The sequence below is a fragment of the Lithobates pipiens genome, unplaced genomic scaffold, assembly GCF_037356315.1.
Source record: "Lithobates pipiens isolate NorthernLeopardFrog02 unplaced genomic scaffold, aLitPip1_a1.2 Scaffold_8, whole genome shotgun sequence".
Taxonomy (NCBI): domain Eukaryota; kingdom Metazoa; phylum Chordata; class Amphibia; order Anura; family Ranidae; genus Lithobates; species Lithobates pipiens.
In genome coordinates this window covers 175,748,648-175,771,064 of record NW_027507903.1, presented here as the reverse complement: position 1 = coordinate 175,771,064, position 22,417 = coordinate 175,748,648, and the positions used below count along the sequence as shown (strand labels likewise).

The 22,417-nt window shown below is 41.5% G+C and overlaps 1 protein-coding gene across 2 annotated transcripts in view; it reads right to left on the bottom strand.

Annotated features, from left to right (window-relative positions):
* Positions 1-22,417, bottom strand: part of PIK3CG (phosphatidylinositol-4,5-bisphosphate 3-kinase catalytic subunit gamma) — an 84,817-nt gene that overhangs the window by 50,270 nt on the left and 12,130 nt on the right. The window contains exons 1-3 of one of the 2 annotated variants that reach the window (XM_077471657.1): positions 15,483-15,627; positions 3,418-5,436; positions 1,042-1,107 (exon numbers count right to left, since the gene is read on the bottom strand). In XM_077471657.1, coding sequence (XP_077327783.1) covers positions 1,042-1,107; positions 3,418-5,424 — 2,073 coding nt within the window. In that variant the 5' untranslated portion in view covers positions 5,425-5,436; positions 15,483-15,627. Of the gene's footprint in view, positions 1-1,041; positions 1,108-3,417; positions 5,437-15,482; positions 15,628-22,417 lie in introns of those variants that run through there. The other variant, XM_077471656.1, reaches the window with a different exon arrangement.

Here is a 22,417-nt window from a genome sequence, read left to right as displayed (position 1 = left end):
GACTGAGTGCTGGAATAAAATCAAAAGGTGCTTCAACAAAGTATTAGTGTAAGGGTGTGCACACTTATGCAGCCGTATTATTTTAGTTTATTATTTTTTTTCCCCTCCACCTAAAAGATTTCAGTTTCTTGTTCAACTGAGTTGTACATTTTATAAGTCACATTAAAGGTGGAAAAAGTTCTGAAATAATTTATCTTTGTCTCATTATTTTACATCACAGAAACCTGACATTTTAACAGGGATGTGCAGACTTTTTATATCCACTGTATATATATATATATATATATATATATTTTTTTTTTTTTTACTTCTTTCTCGTCTTTCTTTTTTCCTTCCCCTTTACTTACTGGTATTTAAAAGGACAAGATGTGCTTATGCCATGCAATATATGTGTAAAGTGCCTAAAATACTTCTTTACTCCTCATATGTACTCTATTATGGTCTCCTGAGTTTTCTCTGAGCGTGACTATCATTTAAGTGCTACTGCTTTTGAACTCGGTGTTGTGCAGATTGCTATTTCTAATAAAAATGTTTATGGAAAAGAAAAAAAAAATTAACTAAAGTTTCCCTTTTAGGTACATTTTCCATCTGCCTGCATGTACCATGCTATTATAGATTGGTGGGAGTTTCAAGCAGAAATACAAAATATTGATCAGCATTGCCAGGAGCTCAGAGATTATTGCCAGGAGCTCTGAGGTTAACATTACTTGCAGCTGTCCACTTCTGTGCAACTACAGAATCCAATTGCTATTCACTGCAAGGATGGACATTACATTTTATATACCAGGGATATGCAATTAGCAGACCTCCAGCTGTTGCAAAACTACAAGTCCCATCATGCCTCTGCCTCTGGGTGTCATGCTTGTGGCTGTCAGAGTCTTGCGATGCCTCATGGGACTTGTAGCTCTGCAACAGCTGGAGGTCCGCTAATTGCATATCCCTGTTATATACGGTAGCTAGGAAGCTGCACCATACCTAAGAAATTGACTTGCCGAGATATATATGCATGAAAAATAAAATAAGTCACCATCCATAGCTTACTCTCAATGCACGCTTCAACAGGAACCTTGATAGAGCACTGTCATGGTATGGCTCAAACTTAACAGCCTGTACATGAGAAAGAAAATGAAGAGAACTGAATCAACATATTTTTTTACAAGCCAATACAATGGAAAAATTAGAACAGTTGTATAAATTTCTGTTCAGTGAGGCTGCCAGATATTTTTTTGGGCCGAAGTCTACAATAAATGTAACCGTCAAAATACTAGCATGCAGACGGATTTCACCTTAGGCAACATTTTCTTACTGTACACATAGTTCTTAGCGTTCCAAAAAAGTGTGTTTTTTTTTAAATGCGCATGGGTCTATTTTTATTGCATTTTTTTATTAGGAGAATGTAGCTCCTCATTAACTTCATGTAATCTTTTCCCAAGTCCTCTGCAACTTAATGGGGGATATGTGGCTCATTCCCAGATTGTGACGTGTACTGACCAGGTCAGTGCAGTGTGTTCTTGTCATTTGGCTGGGACCACATAGAGCACGATAAATGCTCTGGCGGTCATTTGAGAATTTGTTGAAAAAAGAATATCCTTCTAAATATCTATAAAATTCCTTTACAAAAAGCCCATAAAACTAATAGTTATTTATTTTCATTAATCTTCATTTATTTTAGAATGAAAACTTGGTAATCTTCTTAACCGCCAACGTGACACTACTGTGCTGTTCTGAACAAAAATAATATGCACTGGTAGGATCACCAGATATTCTCTGCTGATCTAAATTTTAAACTATCATCCATCACAGTTAGTTAGGTAAAATAAATTTGAAGCAAAAGGGGCAAAATATTTTTTGAGGTATTTATTACAATAGACAACATTACATTACCATTACTGCATCTCAGTCTCTCACTTTATCAAAACGTTTGTCCATGTGTTCTTCACCGTGGTATGAGTTGGTTCTACACATAAGAAATGGGTCTAATATTTTGCTCTTTAAATTTAAAAAGACACAGGCACCTTTCTACTTCGCAGTTGGGGGAAATACTCAACACTTTTGGGAGTGGGGAGCATAGGAGCAGTTTCAGATGACCGGGTAATTGATGTCCTGATCTTAGCATCAGCTCCTTTCCAGAGATCCTGTTACCTTCCCGTGCATGGGCAAGGTGACAGTGGGGGTTATTTCTGAAAGGCAAATCAAGTTTGCACTACAAGTGCACTTGGAAGTGCAGTCGCTGTAGATCTGAGGGGAAGCTCTGAAATGAGGGGAAGCTCTTCTGATTTTATCATCCAATCCTGATTTTATCATCCACAGCGCCACAATCTCCCAGTTCTGTTCCTCGTGTTAGACACCTCCTCTAACACGAGGAACAGAACTGGGAGATTGTGGCGCTGTGTTTAAACTGTGAGCTCCGCTGTGAGGTATCTAACAGCAGAAGGAAGGGTGAGAGAAAGTATCTGTGCTACTAATCTAACCAGTATCCACTGTGACCACCAATGCCTTGGAGTAGAGTGCGCTGTTACTAAGGAGTGGAGTGATTTTAAAGTGCTTTCGTTCAAGCTGTGTCCATGTGAGTGCATTAATGAGTGGATTTTAATTTTGGAATTAAAGATCTTTTACAGTGTTGCACTATAGGAGGTCTCTGTGTTTCTTTCTGAGGTACTTTGAGGGGTAGCTCTATTGAAGCCTTAAAGGAGAATATACATTGAGTGCTGAATATCTGCTGTCATCGTTTGAGAGACCTAACGCCCATCTAGCTTGGCACGAGAGTGCTGGGCGCCGCAGCTGGTGAGTGCTCCGACGAGGGGGGTCACGGACACTGATGGTGTGTGTGGTGAAGGCTTTACCATTACTATATGGACACTGATAAGATTTGCACATGAAAAGGATTTGATTTTTCAGATTTTTTTCCTATGGACTATTGTTTTTGTTTTAAAGGATATAAACACTTGCATTGTATTATTATTTTGAGATTATCACATTGAGTTTGTTACTCACAAATCTATATTTTTTTATATCTGGTTCTAGATATGTTTTCGTGAGAAACACAAATTATTGTTTGAGGGGTAATTTTAATGTGATTATATTTTTTACACTAATTTAGCGCTACAAGGTGATATTTTATGGTTATTTGGATGGGCAGATTTATATTCACCTTCTTATTTATTTATTCATACATTTAAGTAGCAGCTGGGGGAGGGGTTGTGTTGGCGCGGTGATGATACACTTAGGTGGCGAGTTTTGAGGTGTGTATCGAGTTTATAAAGAAATACTATGTTTATAAATGAATAATAAAAGCATCTACAGTATGCCAAGGAAACAAAGCTGCATACTGATAAAATATTAGTAAGCCTTTGTACTCATGCAAATAAAAAGAGGTACTAAGAAACTACATGTGCTTTTATGCAAAGTATGGATTACCTGTACCAGCTGTAGAAGATAATGAAGGACTTCATCATTCTGCAAACACTCCAGTTTCTGAACTGCCATGGCCCGTACATTTTCATCAGAAAAGTTGCAATCAAGTAGCTGAATTGTTAGGCCGACATCCAGAGAGCAGTCATCCCATGCTTCCCTTTTATTTAATAGCTGATATGTTTTGGCCACCATCTCCTGATCTCCCCACTTTACTGAATTTAGCAGTTTAGGGTAAGCCTCTGGGTGCTTCATAACTTCATATCTAAAATGCCACATGAGCTCTTGGTCTTCTGGTGTCAAGGGATGCAGGGGATCTGTGGATATAATTTCTTCAAGCTGCTTCCGTAGCTGGTTGGGCATTTCAGACCTTGCCCTGTCAAGTTCAGGATCAGACACGGACTTGTGTTTAGGAAGGGCTACCGGATGGCAGTATTTGTCTAGACTAAGAGAAATGGCCATTGAAGTATCTTTATCGGGGTTAGTGGCAGAAGTCAGTTTATCTGCATTAATACTTCCTTGCTCTTCCCCTTTACCAGGTATTTTCCACATGTGAAGGACAAATTCCCCCTGTCTTAATAAGAATCTGTGATCAATTAATAACAGGTTTACATAGTAAAGAAGCTGGTTTTTACATTTTGAGTCTGAGCCAGTAGCGTCTGATGCATGGGGAGTTCCTTTGTTTGAGACAGTCTGAGCCTTACAGCAAATAATCTGTAGATTCAGAAGGGCTCCTTTAGGCAAATCTTTGATTTTTATATCAAATTCAAGCCATGTGTTCCAAAGAACTTCTTCTGTAAATGGCTTACAAGATGTCCTCCTTTGGGAAAGCACTTGCTGTCCATGCTGAATGTTGGCTTCAACAAACACTATAAGTTCAGTATTTCTTGGCAAAACTGGGATATCAATTCCAATAATTTTTACTCTGAACTTTCTATTGCAATCCCAAAGAGATATTGTAAATATCTTCTCATGGTCTTTTCCCTCAATGGTAAGCTGTTCGTGATAACCTGTTACTCCAGTGCAGTCATCAACCAAAGGCCACTCTTCTTTCTGGACAATGTCTTCAGATGGATCAGGAGGGAGATCAAGAACAAAATGGATCTCATCTGCACTCTTAATACATTGTCTTATGTAAAAAAAATCTTTAAGTGGCGAGTTGCCAATAATGTACTCATCTCTCCCACAAACTCTTAGTACAAAATCTTGCTCACTGTGTTCCTCTGAAATGTCCAGCAATGATTTCTTCTTGGCCATTTTTGTAAAGAAGGACTGAAGTACTTCATCTGGTGTGTCATCAATGGAAACCCTGATTGTATGGCTTGTCATGCCCTTGTGTATAATTATGAAAATATTATTGGAAGAAAGTTTTTTAGACAAATGCTCTGAAAGTGGCATTGATGTTACCCAAGGGTCCATAGAATATAGCCTGGCATCTCTTTTAACAAGTTCAATCATACGTGGAGTGACTAGTCTACGGCGGGTGAATTCTAGTTCATCATCATGTACATTGCTGACATCTGTCACATCATAGCCAATTAGATAATTTAACTTTTTCTGGTACTCCACTGTCTCTTCAGAGGGCTTTTGCTTTTGGATGATATAAATCTTTCCTACAGTTTTTTGTAAAACCTTCCAGTACATTATGCAGTCTAAAGTTTGAATCACCTGATGTTTGTCATATATTTCATACCACTGGCCTTTTTTCTGATACTGCAAGAGGAACTGGTCTGGACTAAGTCTGTGGTAGAACTCACTATTGTGACTTTTCTCTATTGCATTCATCCACACTTGTGCTTTCATCTGTTCAACTGTGCAATTTCCAGCAATTTCCAAGAGAATTGTATCTGGAGCCTTGCTATTCTTATGGCTAGTGGGCAGAATGAATTCTATTGGTATAAGCTCCATGGAGAACACGTTGGATGTTGCAGCTGAGTGGGGTCTCATTTTTCTTCTTCTCCTTTTATTTTCATCTCTTAGTACAACAGGCTGATCATAATTCTCCAGCGCCATGCCAGCTTCAAGCTGTGAACAGAAATAGAGTATAAAATATACAAATTGCCATTTTTATTTTGCTATGATTTCATTTTTGGCACTTAGCTTTTATTTTTGGTACTTTATAAATAATTAGAATAGCAGAGTCTTGTACACTGTTAGCCATCAATTATTGCAGAAAGTTGGGAGTTTAATCACCTTAAGTCTGGCTCTTTCACCCCGCACCATTTTTCAGCTTTAAGCACGGTCATACTTTGAACGACAATTACTCATTCATGCAACACTGTACCAAAATTAACTTATTTTTTTTTGTGACAGATAGAGCTTTCTTTTGGTGGCATTTAATCACCTCTGGGTTTTTTACTTTTTGCTCTATAAATGAAAAAACATTATAAATGACAAAAATTTGGGAAATTCTTAGTTTCCATTTAAAAATTCTACAAATAAATACTCTTTATTCATATACAGTAAAACCTCGGATTGCTAGTAATGCTGTTTACGAGTGTTTCGCAACACAAACAGTTTTTTTTTAAATCCTGACTTGGCTGGCGAGCGTTGTCCCACAAGGAGAGCAGAATTCTAGCCTCTGGGGTGTGCAGTACTGCCTGTGGCCAGAGGTGCGGGGGTGCTGGTGATGCTCAGAAACACTCCATTCCCGAGTGTCTCTGAGCATTTCTGAGTGGCTCCGAGTGTTTCCGTGTGTCTCCAGCACCTTCCCACCTCTGGCCACATGCAGTACTGCATACACTAGTAGTTACACTGGAACGAATTATCCATTATCCACGAGCTTCCATTATTTCCTATGGGGAGTGCTTTGGATTACAAGCATGCTTCTAGAACGGATTATGCTTGTGGTCCAAGGTACTACTGTATTTAGGCCAAAGTATATTCTGCTACATATATATTTGAAAATTGATCAGTCCTGATGTACTGACTTCCTATCTCTATTCTTGAGGCCCTAAAATTCCAGGACAGTACATTTACCTCCCAAATGATTCCTTCTTGAAAAGCAGACAGTCCAAGACATTTAGTAAGAGACATGGTGAGTTTTTTGAACTTGTAAATTTTGGCACAATTTTTAGGAAAATTGTAAAAATAAAATGTATTTCATTTCTTAAAGTTGTCAACTTAATTTGCCTTAACAAGTTATTTCTCAAACACACAATGGGCGTACATACAATTGCACCCAAAACTGCATTCTGCTACGCCTGAGTATGGGGATACCATATGTTTGAGACTTTTTCAGTGCCTGGACTTATTATGTACCAGACATTGTATCACACAAATCAACCAATGTACTGTAAGCCCTTGTACACACGGTCGGACATTCCGACAACAAAATCCATTGGATTTTGGCCGACGGATTTTGTCCGAAACTGGTGTTGCATACACACGGTCGGACAAAGTTGTCGGAAAATCCGATCGTTCGGAACGTGATGACATAATTTTGTACGACGGGACTACGTTCAGGCTAGTAGCCAATAGCTTTGGTCTCAGAATTTGATCTGAGCATGCGTGGCACTTTGTCCGATCGGAATTCTCAACAAACGATCGGACAAAGTCAGATTGGATCATGTTGTTGGACAATTTTATAGCCAAGCTCTCAAAGTTTGTCCATCGGATATTCCGACGGAAACAGTCTGATGGAGCCCACACATGGTCGGATTATCCGACAACGCGGTCCGATCGAACATTTTCCGTCGTGTGTACAAGGGCTAATGGTTGCCTCTGTGAGAGAGTGGTTGGGGAATACATCTCAGTTTAGCTTCACCTATAGCAGTCCCAGTTCCTATAAGTCAAGCAAGGAAGAACAAAAGAGGACCTAAGGTTCCAGGAGTGCAGTTGTCTGCAGGGGATGGATGGGACTGGTGTCTCACAAGAACATAGTCAATGGGATGTGCAGATGGTTCAGTTTAGGCGCAGGCAGCAACATAGTTATCAAGAAGGCAAAGGCAACAGGCAGAAATGTGGTGAATAAACAGGCCAGGATTGGTGCAGGCACCTCTCCTTCAAATACCTACAATATTTTTTGTGTGAATGCTGCAGGGGTGAATGTAAGTGACAGGCTGGGCACACAGGATGTGGGCAGAGTGTCATTCTAACCTCAATAGGACTTCCAGCGTTGGACCAAGGAGAAAGTTAGGGACAGTGCTGGAGCACGAAGGGGATAGGTAAAAATTGGGATATTTCTTAACACAAGGGGTAGGGGGAATAAAATATATACAGTATATATCAGTGGTGGCCTGTCCATTAGGGGCGCATTATTAGCCGAAAGGAGATCCAATTGGATTGGCCGCCAGGGGGAAAAGAGTGGAGAGGCAGGGGAACCGAGAAAGCAGAGAAACAGACACGGCCCGGAGCGCTGCCCGTGAGATTGGGTAAGTGCAGGGCACCGTCTGACCAACCAGTGCGGAGGAATGCCACTTGTGACCCAGCCAACCAGGGAGGAGGGGTGGCAGCAGGTGGATTGTTTGCTGCCGCCCCCTCCCCCCCAAAAAAAAGAAAACAGCCGCCACTGGTATACAGTATCTCACAAAAGTGAGTACACACCTCATATTTTTGTAAAGATTTTATTGTGTGTTTTTCATGTGACAACACTGAAGAAATTACACTTTGCTACAATGTAAAGTAGTGAGTGTACAGCTTGTATAACAGTGTAAATTTGCTGTCCCATCAAAATAACTCAACACACAGCCATTAATGTCTAAACCGCTGGCAACAAAAGTGAGTGCACCCCTAAGTGAAAAAGTCCAAATTGGGCCAAAAGTGTCAATACTTTGTCTGGCCACCATTATTTTCCAGCACTGCCTTAACACTCTTGGGCATGGCGTTCACAAGAGCTTCATGGGTTGCCACTGGAGTCCTCTTCCACTCCTCCATGATGACATCACGGAGCTGGTGGATGTTAGAGACCTTGCGCTTCTCCACCTTCCATTTGAGGATGGCCAACAGATGCTCAATAGGGTTCAGGTCTGGAGACATGCTTGGCCAGTCCATCACCTTTTCCCCTCAGCTTTTTTAGCAAGGCAGTGGTCGTCTTGGGGGTGTGTTTGATGTCGTTATGTTGAACTACTGCCCAGTCTCCGAAGGGAGGGGATCATGCTCTGCTTCAGTATGTCACAGTACATGTTGGCATTCCTGGTTCCCTCAATGAACTTCAGCTCCCCAGTGCCGGCAGCTCTCATGCAGCCCCAGATCACGACACTCCCACCACCATGCTTGACTGTAGGCAAGACACACTTGTCTTTGTACTACTCACCAGGCTGCCGTCACACACGCTTGACACCATATGAACCAAATACATTTATTTTGGTCTCGTCAGACCACAGGACATGGTTCCAGTAATCCATGTCCTTAGTCTGTTTGTCTTCAGCAAACTGTTTGCAGGCTTTCTTGCGCATCATCTTTAGAAAAGGCTTTGTTCTGGGACAACAGGCATGCAAACCAATTTGATGCAGTGTGTGGCATATGGTTTGAGCACTGAGAGGCTGACCTCCCACCTCTTCAACTTCTGCATCAATGTTGGCAGCACTCATACATCTATTTCCTAAAGACAACCTCTGGATATGACGCTGAGTACGTGCACTAAATTTCTTTGGTTGACCATGGCGAGGCCTGTTCTGAGTGGAACCTGTCCTGTTAAACCGCTTTATGGTCTCGGACACTGTGCTGCAGCTCAGTTTCAGGGTCTTGGCAATCTTCTTATAGCCTAGGCCATCTTTATGTAGAGCAACAATTCTTTTTTTCAGATCCTCAGAGAGTTCTTTGCCATGAGGTGCCATGTTGAACTTCCAGTGACCAGTATGAGAGAGTGAGAGCGATAACATCAAATTTAACAAACCTACTCCTCATTCACACCTGAGGCCTTGTAACACTAACAAGTCACATGACACCGGGGAGGGAAAATGGCTAATTTGGCCTAATTTCAGAAAGGGAAAATTAGTCTTTTCTTCCAGAAGCACATTTGTGGGGTTAGGCACTGATGTGGACAAGAAGGCCTGGCTTGCAGTCTCCGCTATAATTCATCCCAAAGGTGTTTTATTGGGTTGAGGTGCAGGCCAGTCAAGTTCCTCCAACCCAAAATCGCTCATTCATGTCTTTATGGACCTTGTTTTGTGGGGCCATCCACAAACTGTTGGGAGCATAAAATTGTCCAAAATGTCTTGGTATGCTGACGTATTAAGTGTTCCCTTCACTGGAACTAAGGGGCCAAGCCCAACCCCTGAAAAAAAAAAAACACACTATAATCTCTCCTCCACCAAATGATTTGGACCAGTGCAAAAATCAAAGTCCATAAAGACATGGATAAGCGAATTTGGGGTGGAGGAACTTGACTGACCTGCACAGAGCCCTGAGCTCAACCCGACAGAACACCTCTGTGATAAATTAGAGCGGAGACTGCAAACCGGGCCTTCTTGTCCACATTAGTACCTGACCTCACAAATGCGATTCTGGAAGGATGGTCAAACATTCCCTTAGACATAGTCCTAAACCTTGTGGACAGCCTTCCCGGAAGAGCTTAAACTGTTATAGCTGCAAAGGGTGGGCCAAATCAATATTGAACCCTACGGACTAAGACTGGGATCCCATTTAAGTTCATGTGCATGTAAAGGCAGGCATCCCAATACTTTTGGTAATATAGTTTGTAATATATATATACACACACACACACACACACACACACACACACACACAGCAAATCATAATCTCAGTGCTGGTATAATGTAAGTGAAACTCTAGTTTACATCCTGATCAACTATGTACATGGCAAGTATTTTAGCAAACATTCTTGTAGATTATTACCTACTTCAGTTCTAGAGATAGTCATGTAGGTTTACAATGTCCTTTCTCGAAAAATTACCACAAATTGGAGGATGATTCCAAACCAACTACCTGAGCAGTCTAACTGCTGTAATAGCAGTGACAAAAGTAATCAGTATATTGCATTAAAATTAAAGCGGAGGTCCACCCTAAAATGGACCTTCCGCTCATCGGATTCCTCCCCCCCTCCGGCGCCACAATTGGCACCTTTCAGGGGGGAGGGGGGTGCAGTTACCTGGATAATCCAGGTAACTGCACCCACTTCCGGGCTAGCTCTCTGCGGAAAGGGGCGTACATTACGCCCCTTTCCGCAAGTGCCCACCCCCTTCCGCAAGTGCCCCGCTGCCTGCTGGGAAACACACAGATCCCAGAGGCAGCGGGGACCGTCCTCATTGCGCAGCGCGGCTCGTGCATGCGCAGTAGGGAACCGGGAAATGAAGCCGAAAGGCTCCATTTCCTGATTCCCATACCCAAGATGGCGGCGGCAGCACTCGAGTGTCGATCTAGAGATCGGCTTCGGGTGCCGACATCGCGGGCGCGCTGGACAGGTAAGTGTCACTATTTTAAAAGTCAGCAGCTGCAGTATTTGTAGCTGCTGACTTTAAAAAAAAAAAAAAACGCGGAGTCCCGGCGGACTCCCGCTTTAAGTACTTGCTGTAAAGGATGTCTTTAATTTGGCTCCAAGCTCTGGGGATGGGGAGTGACCCTGATTAAATCACACCAGATATTACTTCTGAGGGTGTTTTATATACAGTGTACAAAACACCTCCAGGTTGCCATGGTTGCAAGAAAGTAACATTTGAATTTACAGTAGAGTTGTAGGCATGTGTTTTTTTTTTAATTTTGGATTAAGTAAGAGAGAGTTACCTTCCAATGGGAGATTTTTCTTCCCAACAGGAAGTGAAAAGAAATTCCTCCAAATGAATGGAAATTTGATCACCAGAACTTGTTTCCTCATTGGAAGATTGCCCTTTTATTTCTGTTCTGGTGACAACTGACAATTTGGGATTTTCTTTTACTTTTGGTGATAATGGTAAACAAGACAAATAGAGAGGTGAACCCCCTAATGGGGACACAGACAGCAAAAAACGAAAAGGTGTTCTACTCCACCTCCATTCTAAAACTAAAAAAATAATTTTTCCCTTCCTTATAAAGTTATAATTTAATGACAATGGAAATGGAAAGGCCATTTTATTAACATAACAAGATAACTTGAGCAGGAATTTTATACTTTATTATTTTTTATGAGGGTGCTATTTCCATGTTAAATATTTAACCCATTAACAACTTTTTGTGAGGCAAAACATAGAAACATAGGTTGAATTCCTCCACCCTAAATGTCATATGGGTCGAATTACTCATTTTTTTTTTGCAACTGAAGGGGGGTGCAATGGGGACAAAATTTTCCCCAGTCTCACTAATCTCTTTATGATCTTATGGGAGGAGGATGTCGCCTATGCCCTACAAAGACCATAATTGTTGCTTTGGGCTCAATATATAGACAACATCCTCCTCCTATGGAAGGGAGATGAGGAATCTTTGCATGACTTTATGGCCACCCTTAATAATGACAGAGGCATTGGGTTAAGTTACGAGACCAGCTGCACCTGCATACATTTTCTGGATTCAGAAATCTCTATTGTGGACCATCAGTTCGTCACTAAGGCTTTCTTTAAACCCACTGACCGAAATGGTTAAAATTTCGGTCGACACTTGTCATTACAGCCCGTGGTTAAAATCGGTTCCACATAGCCAACTACTACGGATTCGACAGAACTGCACTAATTTGTCGGAATTTTAGCTACAGGCCCGCATTCTGAAATCTAGATTTGTCAAAAAGGGATATCTTCTAACAACTATAGATGAGGAGATCAATAGGGTCTCCTTGATAGACAGGAGCACGTTAATTACTGAACACCTGATACCAAGTTTAAATGGTCGTTTATCACTGAGTTCTCTGAAGAAAACAAACAAATAAAAAAACATTATCAATCGTCACTGGAGGGTACTCAAAAACTATCCATTCTTGGGCCCCACCCTTCCAGATACAGGAGGGATTGTATATAGAGGAGCGCCATCTTTAAGAAGTCAGATTGCTCCAAACGTAATAGACCCTCCCACCAGACCTTCTTTTTTCATAAGGCTATTATCCTTGTTGTAAATGTAATGTCTGTGTACATAACCTATATAGGAGGAGGAAGTCAGAAACTTTTGAGTCCACTACCACTTTACCACCTGTGCCACCCGCCATATTGTATATCTAAGTACGTGCCCATGTAAGAAGAAATACCTTGGATGGACCATTAGATGTTTTTCAGTTAGGGTAAATGAGCACATTGCGAGTATTAAGAAAGGCTGCATTAACCATAGTGTACCTAGACACTACCTCCACTACCATAATAAAAACCCTTTAGGTACTAAATTCCAGGTTATTGACAAATTCATCCCTCTTTGGAGAGGGGAGTTGAGTCTGAGAGGCGTTTCAGTTAGAAACTTTCTGGATCCACCAACTCAGATGTTACTCCCCTCACGGGATGAACATTGACCGGGATATCAATGCCTTTATTAATAAAGCTTAGTTCCCGTCTCTATTTTAATTGATCAGTTCCCTATATTTTTTTATATAGCAATAATCTTTTGATGTAGGGTATTGCAGTTTTAAGAACATATTACTGCTTATTGCAGTTTCCACGCGTCTCCATTTTCACATTGTGTGTATATACATAACTTGTCATGAACAGTTTGTTAATTTTTGCATTATTTGTGGCCTTGAGACATTTCTATGCTTTTTAGATCTTTTTACAATTGTTTATTAGCGGTTCATATTGGCCAATCATTATCATCAGTTGTATGGGTGTTCATAATTTTTTTATATATGCTATATATCATGGTGAGCTGTGTTGTTTGCGCTTCTTGAGCGATGATGCCCGCCATATGAATGGAGTGGTTTGTTTACCTGATTGCGTGTGAGTGTTGCTCTTTGTCGCCTGGCTACGCAGGGGATAAAGGTGGATTACACTTCTCGTCATGTGACATGTATTGCGTGACTTTGGAGTGGCCAATGATCGGCTTAGTATCGCGCTGACCCTGGTTGTCGAGTTATATTGTAGTTTATTACCGGCGACACATCTTTGTCACCCGACACCATTGAACTCCCTTGAGGGGAGGCGCCAACCCGTCGCCGAACATTAGCCAACCTATCACATTCTCTAAGCTCTGACTCATACATTGGGGAATGAGAGAGAGGCTTGGAACGCAATCTGTGCTCTGTAATAGCGTGACAGACGGCGTGTAATTACGTAATACGGCGGCAACACGATGACGCAATTTTGACGTTTGATTCCCCCGGTTGGTGAAATTGAGCAGGGTGAGTCGCAGACAACAGTTGTTCCTTCTCAAATCCTAAATGGCACATATGACGTTTGTATGTATTCTATCAGTATATATATTGCGTGGTGATTGTTAGCAGGTTTATGCCCCAGTTGAAGTACGTTTGTAACATGCCGGGTACATAGCCTGCTCAGTTTTACACACCACGCTTGTTATGACTGGTTTTGTGATCACTTTTTGGACGCATCTGTTGCGATGTTTGTACCTTTTACCTTTTTTTCAAATACATTTTTTATACGTTGGATTCATCTGCACTATCTGGAGGCCTTCTTCCCTTTTTTTTACTATGATCCATGCTGCTCCTTGGATGTGATGAGTATCATCTGTATCGGGGACATTTCCATTGAACTCCATGTTTTCGTATCACTCTTGCTTGAGGGATTCAGGTGTCTTCACATGCCAGTCCATTTATGCGAGTTCATGTTGGAGTTCCAGTCGAGTCGAGTTCCTGACTGCTGTTTATGCCTGTTTGACCCACTGCCGCTGGTGTGTGTGTCCACAACTTAGGGTAAGAGTACCCATCCCCTTCCCCTGGTGTTGGAGGCACATCCCAGGGTGTCGTGCGTAAACATCACTTTGTATGAATTGGCTTCACTATTACATCTTATGAATTTTATTATTCAGTGACCATATTTGAAGGACTGAACACAACACTTTTTGAACTTTATTATTTGTTAATGACTCTTTCTTCCTCTGCACATGATGTGGTTTCTTTCACAGGGAACATTCTATGTGATTTTTCAGATGCAATTATTTTCTAGTTATCTTAAGGCAGTTTATTTTGGCTGTATTGTGGTATTATTGTGAATGTTCTATCCAATTTCTAGGTTTACTTCTGGAAATACCTAAGCTGCACATAGCACATCACTTTGTGTATTAATATTTTTTTATTTCTAGGTTTATTCCTTGAATCCATAGGTATCTAGCACTTTACATAGCACTTCATACATTTTGCATTATATCCCTGGATATCTATCCGAGGTATGTTCACTTTTTTAGCGCTGCATTACCCTTGTTTTTTTATATTTTATGCAATTACGGTAGTCTTATTGCTGCTGGCAGCTGTTGTACACTAGTAGCACAATTTTTTTCACTATTGTTTTCCTAAATCTCATATTAACTAATTAAATTTTTATTAAATTGCATGGAAGATGGACCACAACAAAAAATATTATTATAGGATTGTTATGGCAATTGATAATTATATAAATCGCCATGCATTATGTTAAATAATTTCAAATAATAGTGATTAAGAAAAGGCAGAAATACTGCCAAAGTGATACTTTTTAATGACTAATTAGGAAAGTAAAACAGTGCAATTAAAATGCATCTGGCAAAGGGACATTATCCTCCAAAAGCTTGAATCAAAAACATTTTTTCTAGTTAATCATACAAGTATGACCTTTAAACTCCTTCTACATTTTTAATATCTGCATAAATTGGATTATGCATTTGCTCTCCGTTATTATTGCACAATAAAAAAAATGCATATGGTAACCATATTGTACATACATGCAAAGAAAACAAAATTAGAATAAGAATAGTAAATACTAATAATAATATTTTTTAAATATTCAATATACAAAATATACCAGCTGAAATAGTTTTGTGATGGTAATCTTATGTCTAGTTACTAATAATTACGTCTAAATTGGACACTGAAAATACACTCTGACATTGATGTTGCAGGAAAACAGCTAGGACAGCCAAGAAAAAAAGAACATAGATAACAATGCTGATCAGAATGTCTATTCATGCAACAACGTACTCAACCCAGCAAATACCATTGAACTTTAGATAATCAAACATCCTTGGCAAATGAATGAGCCCCACACACAAGACGGGATGCAATAAAGATAAATTACCTGCTTATTGGAAGGAGGTGTTGGCCCTGAAGATTCATTTGTGTACAGTTGTAGAGACTACAGACTGCCTGTGTCGTTGCCTGTCAGGAGTGTGTCACAGCCACTGGAGCTGTAACTTTATTTCTCCTCTTTACATCTACAGAGGAAGTACTGCTGGTATCAGGAAGGAAGCTTTAACCACATTGATTATTCATTTGATTACATATTTAGAAAAGCTACGGACCACTTCCCCTGGCTACAGCCTAGACATATCTGATATATCATCAAAAACTATGTTTGTACAATTCATGCAATAGTATGATAAGCTGTACAAAATAGTGATATTTATGTCAATCTATGCTGAGTGGTGATGTCATTTCTAATATTTAGAAGGTAGTTATGTTACCCACTAAACAATATCTAGAACAACAAAAGAGGTTGGCTATGTTTCTTATTAAGAAAAAATGACAACTACCCTAATTTATAACTATCTTGTAGAGTAAGGTGCACACATGGAAAGGCTTTGCACTGAGAAAATAAAACAAAATCTACAGTATTTGCACACTTATCATCAAGCCAGAAGAAAAAATAAATAAAAGCTAAATTCACATTTAAGGGAATAATAACAAATGCACATTTTTTAGCAATAAAATGCCTTGTTTTTTTCCCCATGGAAGCCTACAAAGCATTGCACCCACAAACAGTGGATGATGGGTGTAATGTCAGCCTTCTGCTCCGACACATCCTCCAGCTTTCTGCTTGTACCTCTGTACAAGCTTGTGTTTAGAAAGCTGGAGGACATGTGAATGAACTACAAACTTGCTGATCAGTGCGCTTGAAGTCCATTGAGAACAACAATAGGTCTGCTGCAGTATGTGGCAGGTGGGACTTGTAGTTTATTCATTTACAGATCGTCGTGAATGAATGAAAACAGCTGTGTGGGATCTGCTCACACAGCCATGCCAACTTTAAATGTGGCGGCGGCTGCGGGGTGGGAACCCATGAGCTAGAAATCAATGTAGCTAGAAATCACTATATATGAAAAAACCAAGCGCAGCTTCTATGCTTAATACATAATTTCTGTGCTCTTTCCAATAAGTCAATAAATGTGTTAATTAACTCAATAGTACAATAAACAAACTCATAAAGTGTTTATACATACACAATAGATAATGTAAATTAAAGTGCCAGTACAACAATCTTAATTTAAATTGCCCATAAGGGCAAATCAAAGTGCCAGTGCAGATTCATCTTTCAAGTGAGAATACGCAGTGCCATGCTCCCCGTCTGTTTCTGAAGATGCCCAGTGGGAGGGGAGAAATGCGCGAAGCAGGATAAATAGTGACATAATTTCCAGTAATTGGAACATACGCCGAGGTGGCGCTCTGACCCTATAATACACGTTTGTATTACAACTACTTCTGTAAGTGTAATTGCTTTTAAAGTTTTTTTTAATAATAACAAATGGTATTAAGCTATGGATATCTCTCTGTTGATCCATATGCCATGAATACACTGCATCGTTACGGACCGTACAATCGAAGGTGTGGAGCATACAGATCATCCAAACCATACCAGGATATTAATTAACAATTCTGACACTGTCGGTGAGTGGGGAATACAGGCGGGGAGCATAGTACCGGGGGTTCTCACTTGAAAGATTCATCTGCACTAGCACTTTGATTTGCACTTATGGACTCATGGTTGTGCACATCATTGCTATTTCTGGGAGGAAAAGTGCACATAATTGGTGTTCCTGTGGGGGAATAGTGCCCCGTCATTGGTGTTCCTGGGGGGGGGGAATAGTGCCCCGGCATTGGTGTTTTGGGGAGGGGAATAGTGCCCCGTCAGTGGTGTTCCGGGGGGAGGGAATAGTGCCCCACCATTGGTGTTCCTGGGGGGGAATAGTGCCCCCCCGTCATTGGTGTTCCTGGGGGGGGGGAATAGTGCCCCGTCATTGGTGTTCCTGGGGGAGAATAGTGTCCCATCATTGGTGTTCCTGGGGGAGAATAGTGCCCCATCATTGGTGTTCCTGCGGGGGAATAATGCCCCATCATTGGTGTTCCGGGGGGTGCCCCATCATTAGTGTTCCTGGGGGGGGGGGTGACCCATCATTGGTGTCAGTTTGAGGAATACACAGACCTCTCCTTCCCACACTCTGGTCCAGTTCCTCCACCCCGCTCTCCCCCCTTTTGGGTCTGGTCCCCTGTCCAAACAAACTCCCTTTCTATTGCAACCCCCTCTGGTCCAGTTCCTGTCCTACATGCCTCTCTTCCAAACTCCAAACTAGCTAACTTCCTCCCACCCTTAAAGTAAGGTCCCCTCTCCCATTCAGGGTCAGCCCCCTCACTACATTGTCAGTAATGAATGAGGAATTTACTTTAGTAGTTATGTTGTGATGCAGTTTGAATGTAACACTCAGTTTGTTCATTTTCTGAAATAAACGTAAAAATGGCATATTCATTTTTTTTATGATTTTATCAGATTAATCAAAACAATAATCAGCCAACTATTCGAAGAAAATAAGTTGCAGCCCTATTGTATAGACACTTTGGTGACCGTTTTATGAAGCAGTGAACAGCGGTGATCGCGAGGATTGCCACTGATCACAGTTTATGAAATAGAGATAATTGGGGGAGAACAAGCTTGAATATGTTCTCCCGCCAATGATCTCTGCACACTGAGAATCCTCATTGACTGACACAGAAATGGTCAGTTTATGAAGCCGAGATCTCAGTACTTCACTGGTGATCTGAGTCAGAATTCACACTCCCTGATTCACCAGCTCAGAGGTGAAGAATCAGGGAGCGAAGAGGATAGAATCCCGGAGGAACTGGGGAGGAAAGAGGAAGATTATTAAGATCCCTTTCACACTGAGGGCGTTTTGCAGGTGCTATAGCGTTAAAAATAGCGCCTGCAATCCACCCTCAAACAACTGCTCCATTGTCTCCAGTGTGAAAGCCCGAGGGCTTTCACACCGGAGCGGTGCGCTGGCAGGGCATCAGGAAAAGTCCTGCCAGCAGCTTCTTTGGAACGGTGAAGGAGCTGTGTGTTTACTGTTCTTCTCCATTGAAATCGATGGGGCAGCGCGGCTATACCACCGGCAAAACGCCGCTATTGCTGTGCATTGTGGGCGGTTTTAACCCTTTCTCGGCCGCTAGCTGGGGTTAAAAGCACCCCACTAGCGGCCGAAATGTGCTGCAAATTCGATGGTAAAACACTGCTAAAAATAGCGGTGTTTTACCACCGACGTTATGGGCGGCACAGTGTGAAAGGGGTCTAAGTTCCTTTTACCTTGATCAGACCCCCCAAGACAGTAACCATGTCCACCAGTCATATGACATCTCTGTGTTTCTGTGATTCTTTGGTACTTTAATCTCGTAAAGTCTCACGAGATTCCAGTATCAGGGGCCGTTCTCCACTGTTTGAAGCTTTTGTAGATCACTTCACCCCAAAGGAGTAACGATCTACAAAGCTTCATAAACTTTATAAACTTCATAAAAATTCTCCTCTGAGATTGCCAGAGAATGAAGCAGTGAAATTTCTTCACGGCTTCATTTACGGATACCTGAGAGCTTTTTATAGTCCATTCAGCCAGGAGATGTTGATATGGTGCCATGGCAACCACTCGTGGGAAGGGCTTCTGAATGGGCACTGATGTGTCAGGCTGGATTGGACTGATCAAGGTCATTTGACCAAAGATGAGCTTTTTTGTACATAACGATGAAGATAATGAAAGGGGGGGGGTGATAAAAAATACTTTTTTTATATATAACAAGAATTTAAAATTCTATGATCTGGAAGCAGCTGAAATGGGAGATAGGTGATCTGAGGTAAAGGAAAAAGTATATAACTAAATGAGTAAAGGTTAAAATTAAAAATAAAAATGGACATGAAGACCATAGAGGTCATGGGCCTAAAATGATTACTGACAAATCATAACACATGTTAGTACAGTGATCACCCACAGCTTTCAGGTCTTGCGATGAGTGGCTGCCCTGTTGCTAGTGAACACAGGAGGTTGCTCACTCAGCACGAGTATCATTCACTGAATGCTGTATAGTCTGAACGGAGGAATCTGTTGGATTTTTTTTTTCGTTCAGCCCACAGTGTATGAACAGCCTTAGGCAGCACGTTTAAATGTAAACGTTTAAATTGCCTGAAAAGTTGACTTTTCAGGCAAGAAGTTTGTCTACAGGCCTCTTTCACATGGGAGCGTGTTAAAAAACAGGTGGCTGAGCCACAGATATACCACACCCTGATCACCCACTAAAAGCCTACAATACAGCTGATGGGGGCTGTTTAATCACTTAAGTACCGCCTCACGCCGATAAACGTTGGCACAATGCCATGGCTGGGCACAAGCATGTACAGGTATGTTGCCCTTTAAGAGCCCGGCCGTGGGTCACGCGTGCGCCGCCGGCGCACTAGCGACCCGGTCCTGAGCTCCGTTACCGTGGCCGCGGGACCCGATTCCTGGTGGTGTCCCGCGATTGGGTCACAGAGCTGAAGAACAAGGAGAGGTAAGTGTAAATAAAGTTCACTAGTGCTTCCTAGTGAACGTGTCACTGATTGTCTGTTCCCTGTTATAGAGAACGACGATCAGTTATTTCACACGTCAAGCCACGACCCCTACAGTAAGAAACACAAATTAGGTCACACTTAACTCCTACACTGCCCCCTAGTGTTAACCCCTTCACACTGATCGCTGTATTAATGCCAATGGTCCCAAAAATGTGTCAAAATTGTCCGACGTGTCCACGATAATGTCGCAGTCACAATAAAAATCGCTGATCGCCGCCATTACTAGTAAAAAGAAAATTATTAATAAAAATGCCATAAAACTATCTCCTATTTTGTAGACGCTATAACTTTTGCGTAAACCAATCACCAAACGTTTATTGCGATTTTTTTTTACCAAAAAAACACATCAGATAGCAGAGGGAAGTTTAGGGGCTGCTAGAAAAAAAGCCCAACTGCTCCTAAACATGAGATTAGCAGCTGCAGTGTATATGAAGCCTTATATTAACCACTAAACAACCGCCCCATAGCCGAATGATGGCTACAGGGCGGTTTCTTAACTCTGAGAGGCCGTCATATGACGTCCTCCCAGAATTCCGCTCTCGCACACCCCCTGGGGCGCGCACTTGAGAGCATCCATGACCGCCGAGTCCACAGGACCCTGCGCATCACGGTAAACGGCCGATCATCGCGTCCGTTTACAACGTGAACGCTCCATCAAATGACGGTGTGATCACTTGTAAACAAACCGGCGTCATGTTATGACGCCGGTTCCTCCCTCCTCTCTCTGTACCGATCAGTACAGCAGAGGGGGAAGAGATCGGTGTCAGCAGCACTGTGGGCTGCATCAGCAGTGCCCACATCGCTGCTCACCGAATTTAACCCCTCAATTCCCTGCCAATACTCTGCAATACCCTGCAATACCAGCCAATACTCTGCAATACCCGCCAATACTCTGCAGAACTCTGCCAATACTCTGCAATACCGGCCAATACTCTGCAATACTACCCGCCAATACTCTGCAATACTACCCGCCAATACTCTGCAATACTACCCGCCAATACTCTGCAATACCCTGCCAATACTCTGCAATACCCTGCCAATACTCTGCAATACCCTGCCAATACTCTGCCATAAATTGCCATACCCAGCCATACTCAGATATACCCAGCCATACTCGGTGATACCCTGCAATACCCAGCCGCCCTACGGTGCTTCTACCGACTTGCCAATACGATCGATCAAAGCCAGAATCTTTTTATTTATTTTTATTTCAGGCTTCCCAGCCTAGAGGTGAGATGCAGGGTCTTATTGACCCCAGATCTCACTGTAAAGAGCACCTGTCATGCCATATTCCTATTACAAGGAATGTTTACATTCCTTGTAATAGGAATACAAGTGATCAAAAAATGTATTTTTGGGGAAAAAAATGTCAAACTAAAATAAAGTAAAATGAACAATAAAAAAAAAAAAAAGTAAAGCGCCCCTGTCACCATGTGCTCGCATGCAGAAGCGAACGCATACGTAAGTCCCGCCCACATATGAAAACGGTGTTCAAACCACACATGTGAGGTATCGCTGCGAACGTTAGAGAGGGAGCAATAATTCTAGCCCTTCTCTGTAACTCAAAACATGTTACCAGTAAAAAAAATTAAATCGTCGCCTATGGGGATTTTTAAGTAGCGACGTTTGGCACCATTCCATGAGCGTGTGCAATTTTGAATAGTGACATGTTGGGTATCTATTTACTCAACATAACTTCATCTTTCACATTATGCAAAAATTAGGCTAACTTTACTGTTTTTTTTTTTTAAGCACAAAATAGTTTTTTTCCCAAAAAAAGCGTTCGAAAAATTGCTGCGCAAATACCGTGCGAGATAAAAAGTTGCAATGACCACCATTGTATTCTCTAGGGTCTTTGATAAAAAACATATATATAATGTTTTGGGGTTCTATGTAATTTTCTAGCAAATAAATGATGATTTTTACATGTACGAGAGAAATGTCAGAATTGGCCTGGGTGCTCCAGAACGCCTGATGGCACTCCCTGCATGTTGGGCCTCTGTATGTGGCCATGCTGTGTAAAAGTCTCACACGTGGTATTGCCATACTCTAGAGTAATAGCAGAATGTGTTTTGGGGTGTAATGTGTGGTATGCATATACTGTGTGTGAGAAATAAACTGATATAATGACAATTTTGTGAAAAAAAAAGTAAAAAAAATCTTGGTTTTGCAAAGAATTGTGGGAAAAAATGACAACTTCAAAAAACTCATCATGCCTCTTACTAAATACCTTGTAATGTCTTCTTTTCAAAAAGGGGTCATTTGGGGGGTATTTGTACTTTTATGGCATGTTAGGGTCTCAAGAATTGAAATAGGCCGTCAGTACTTCAGGTGTGATCAATTTTCAGATATTGGCACCCTAGCTTGTGGAC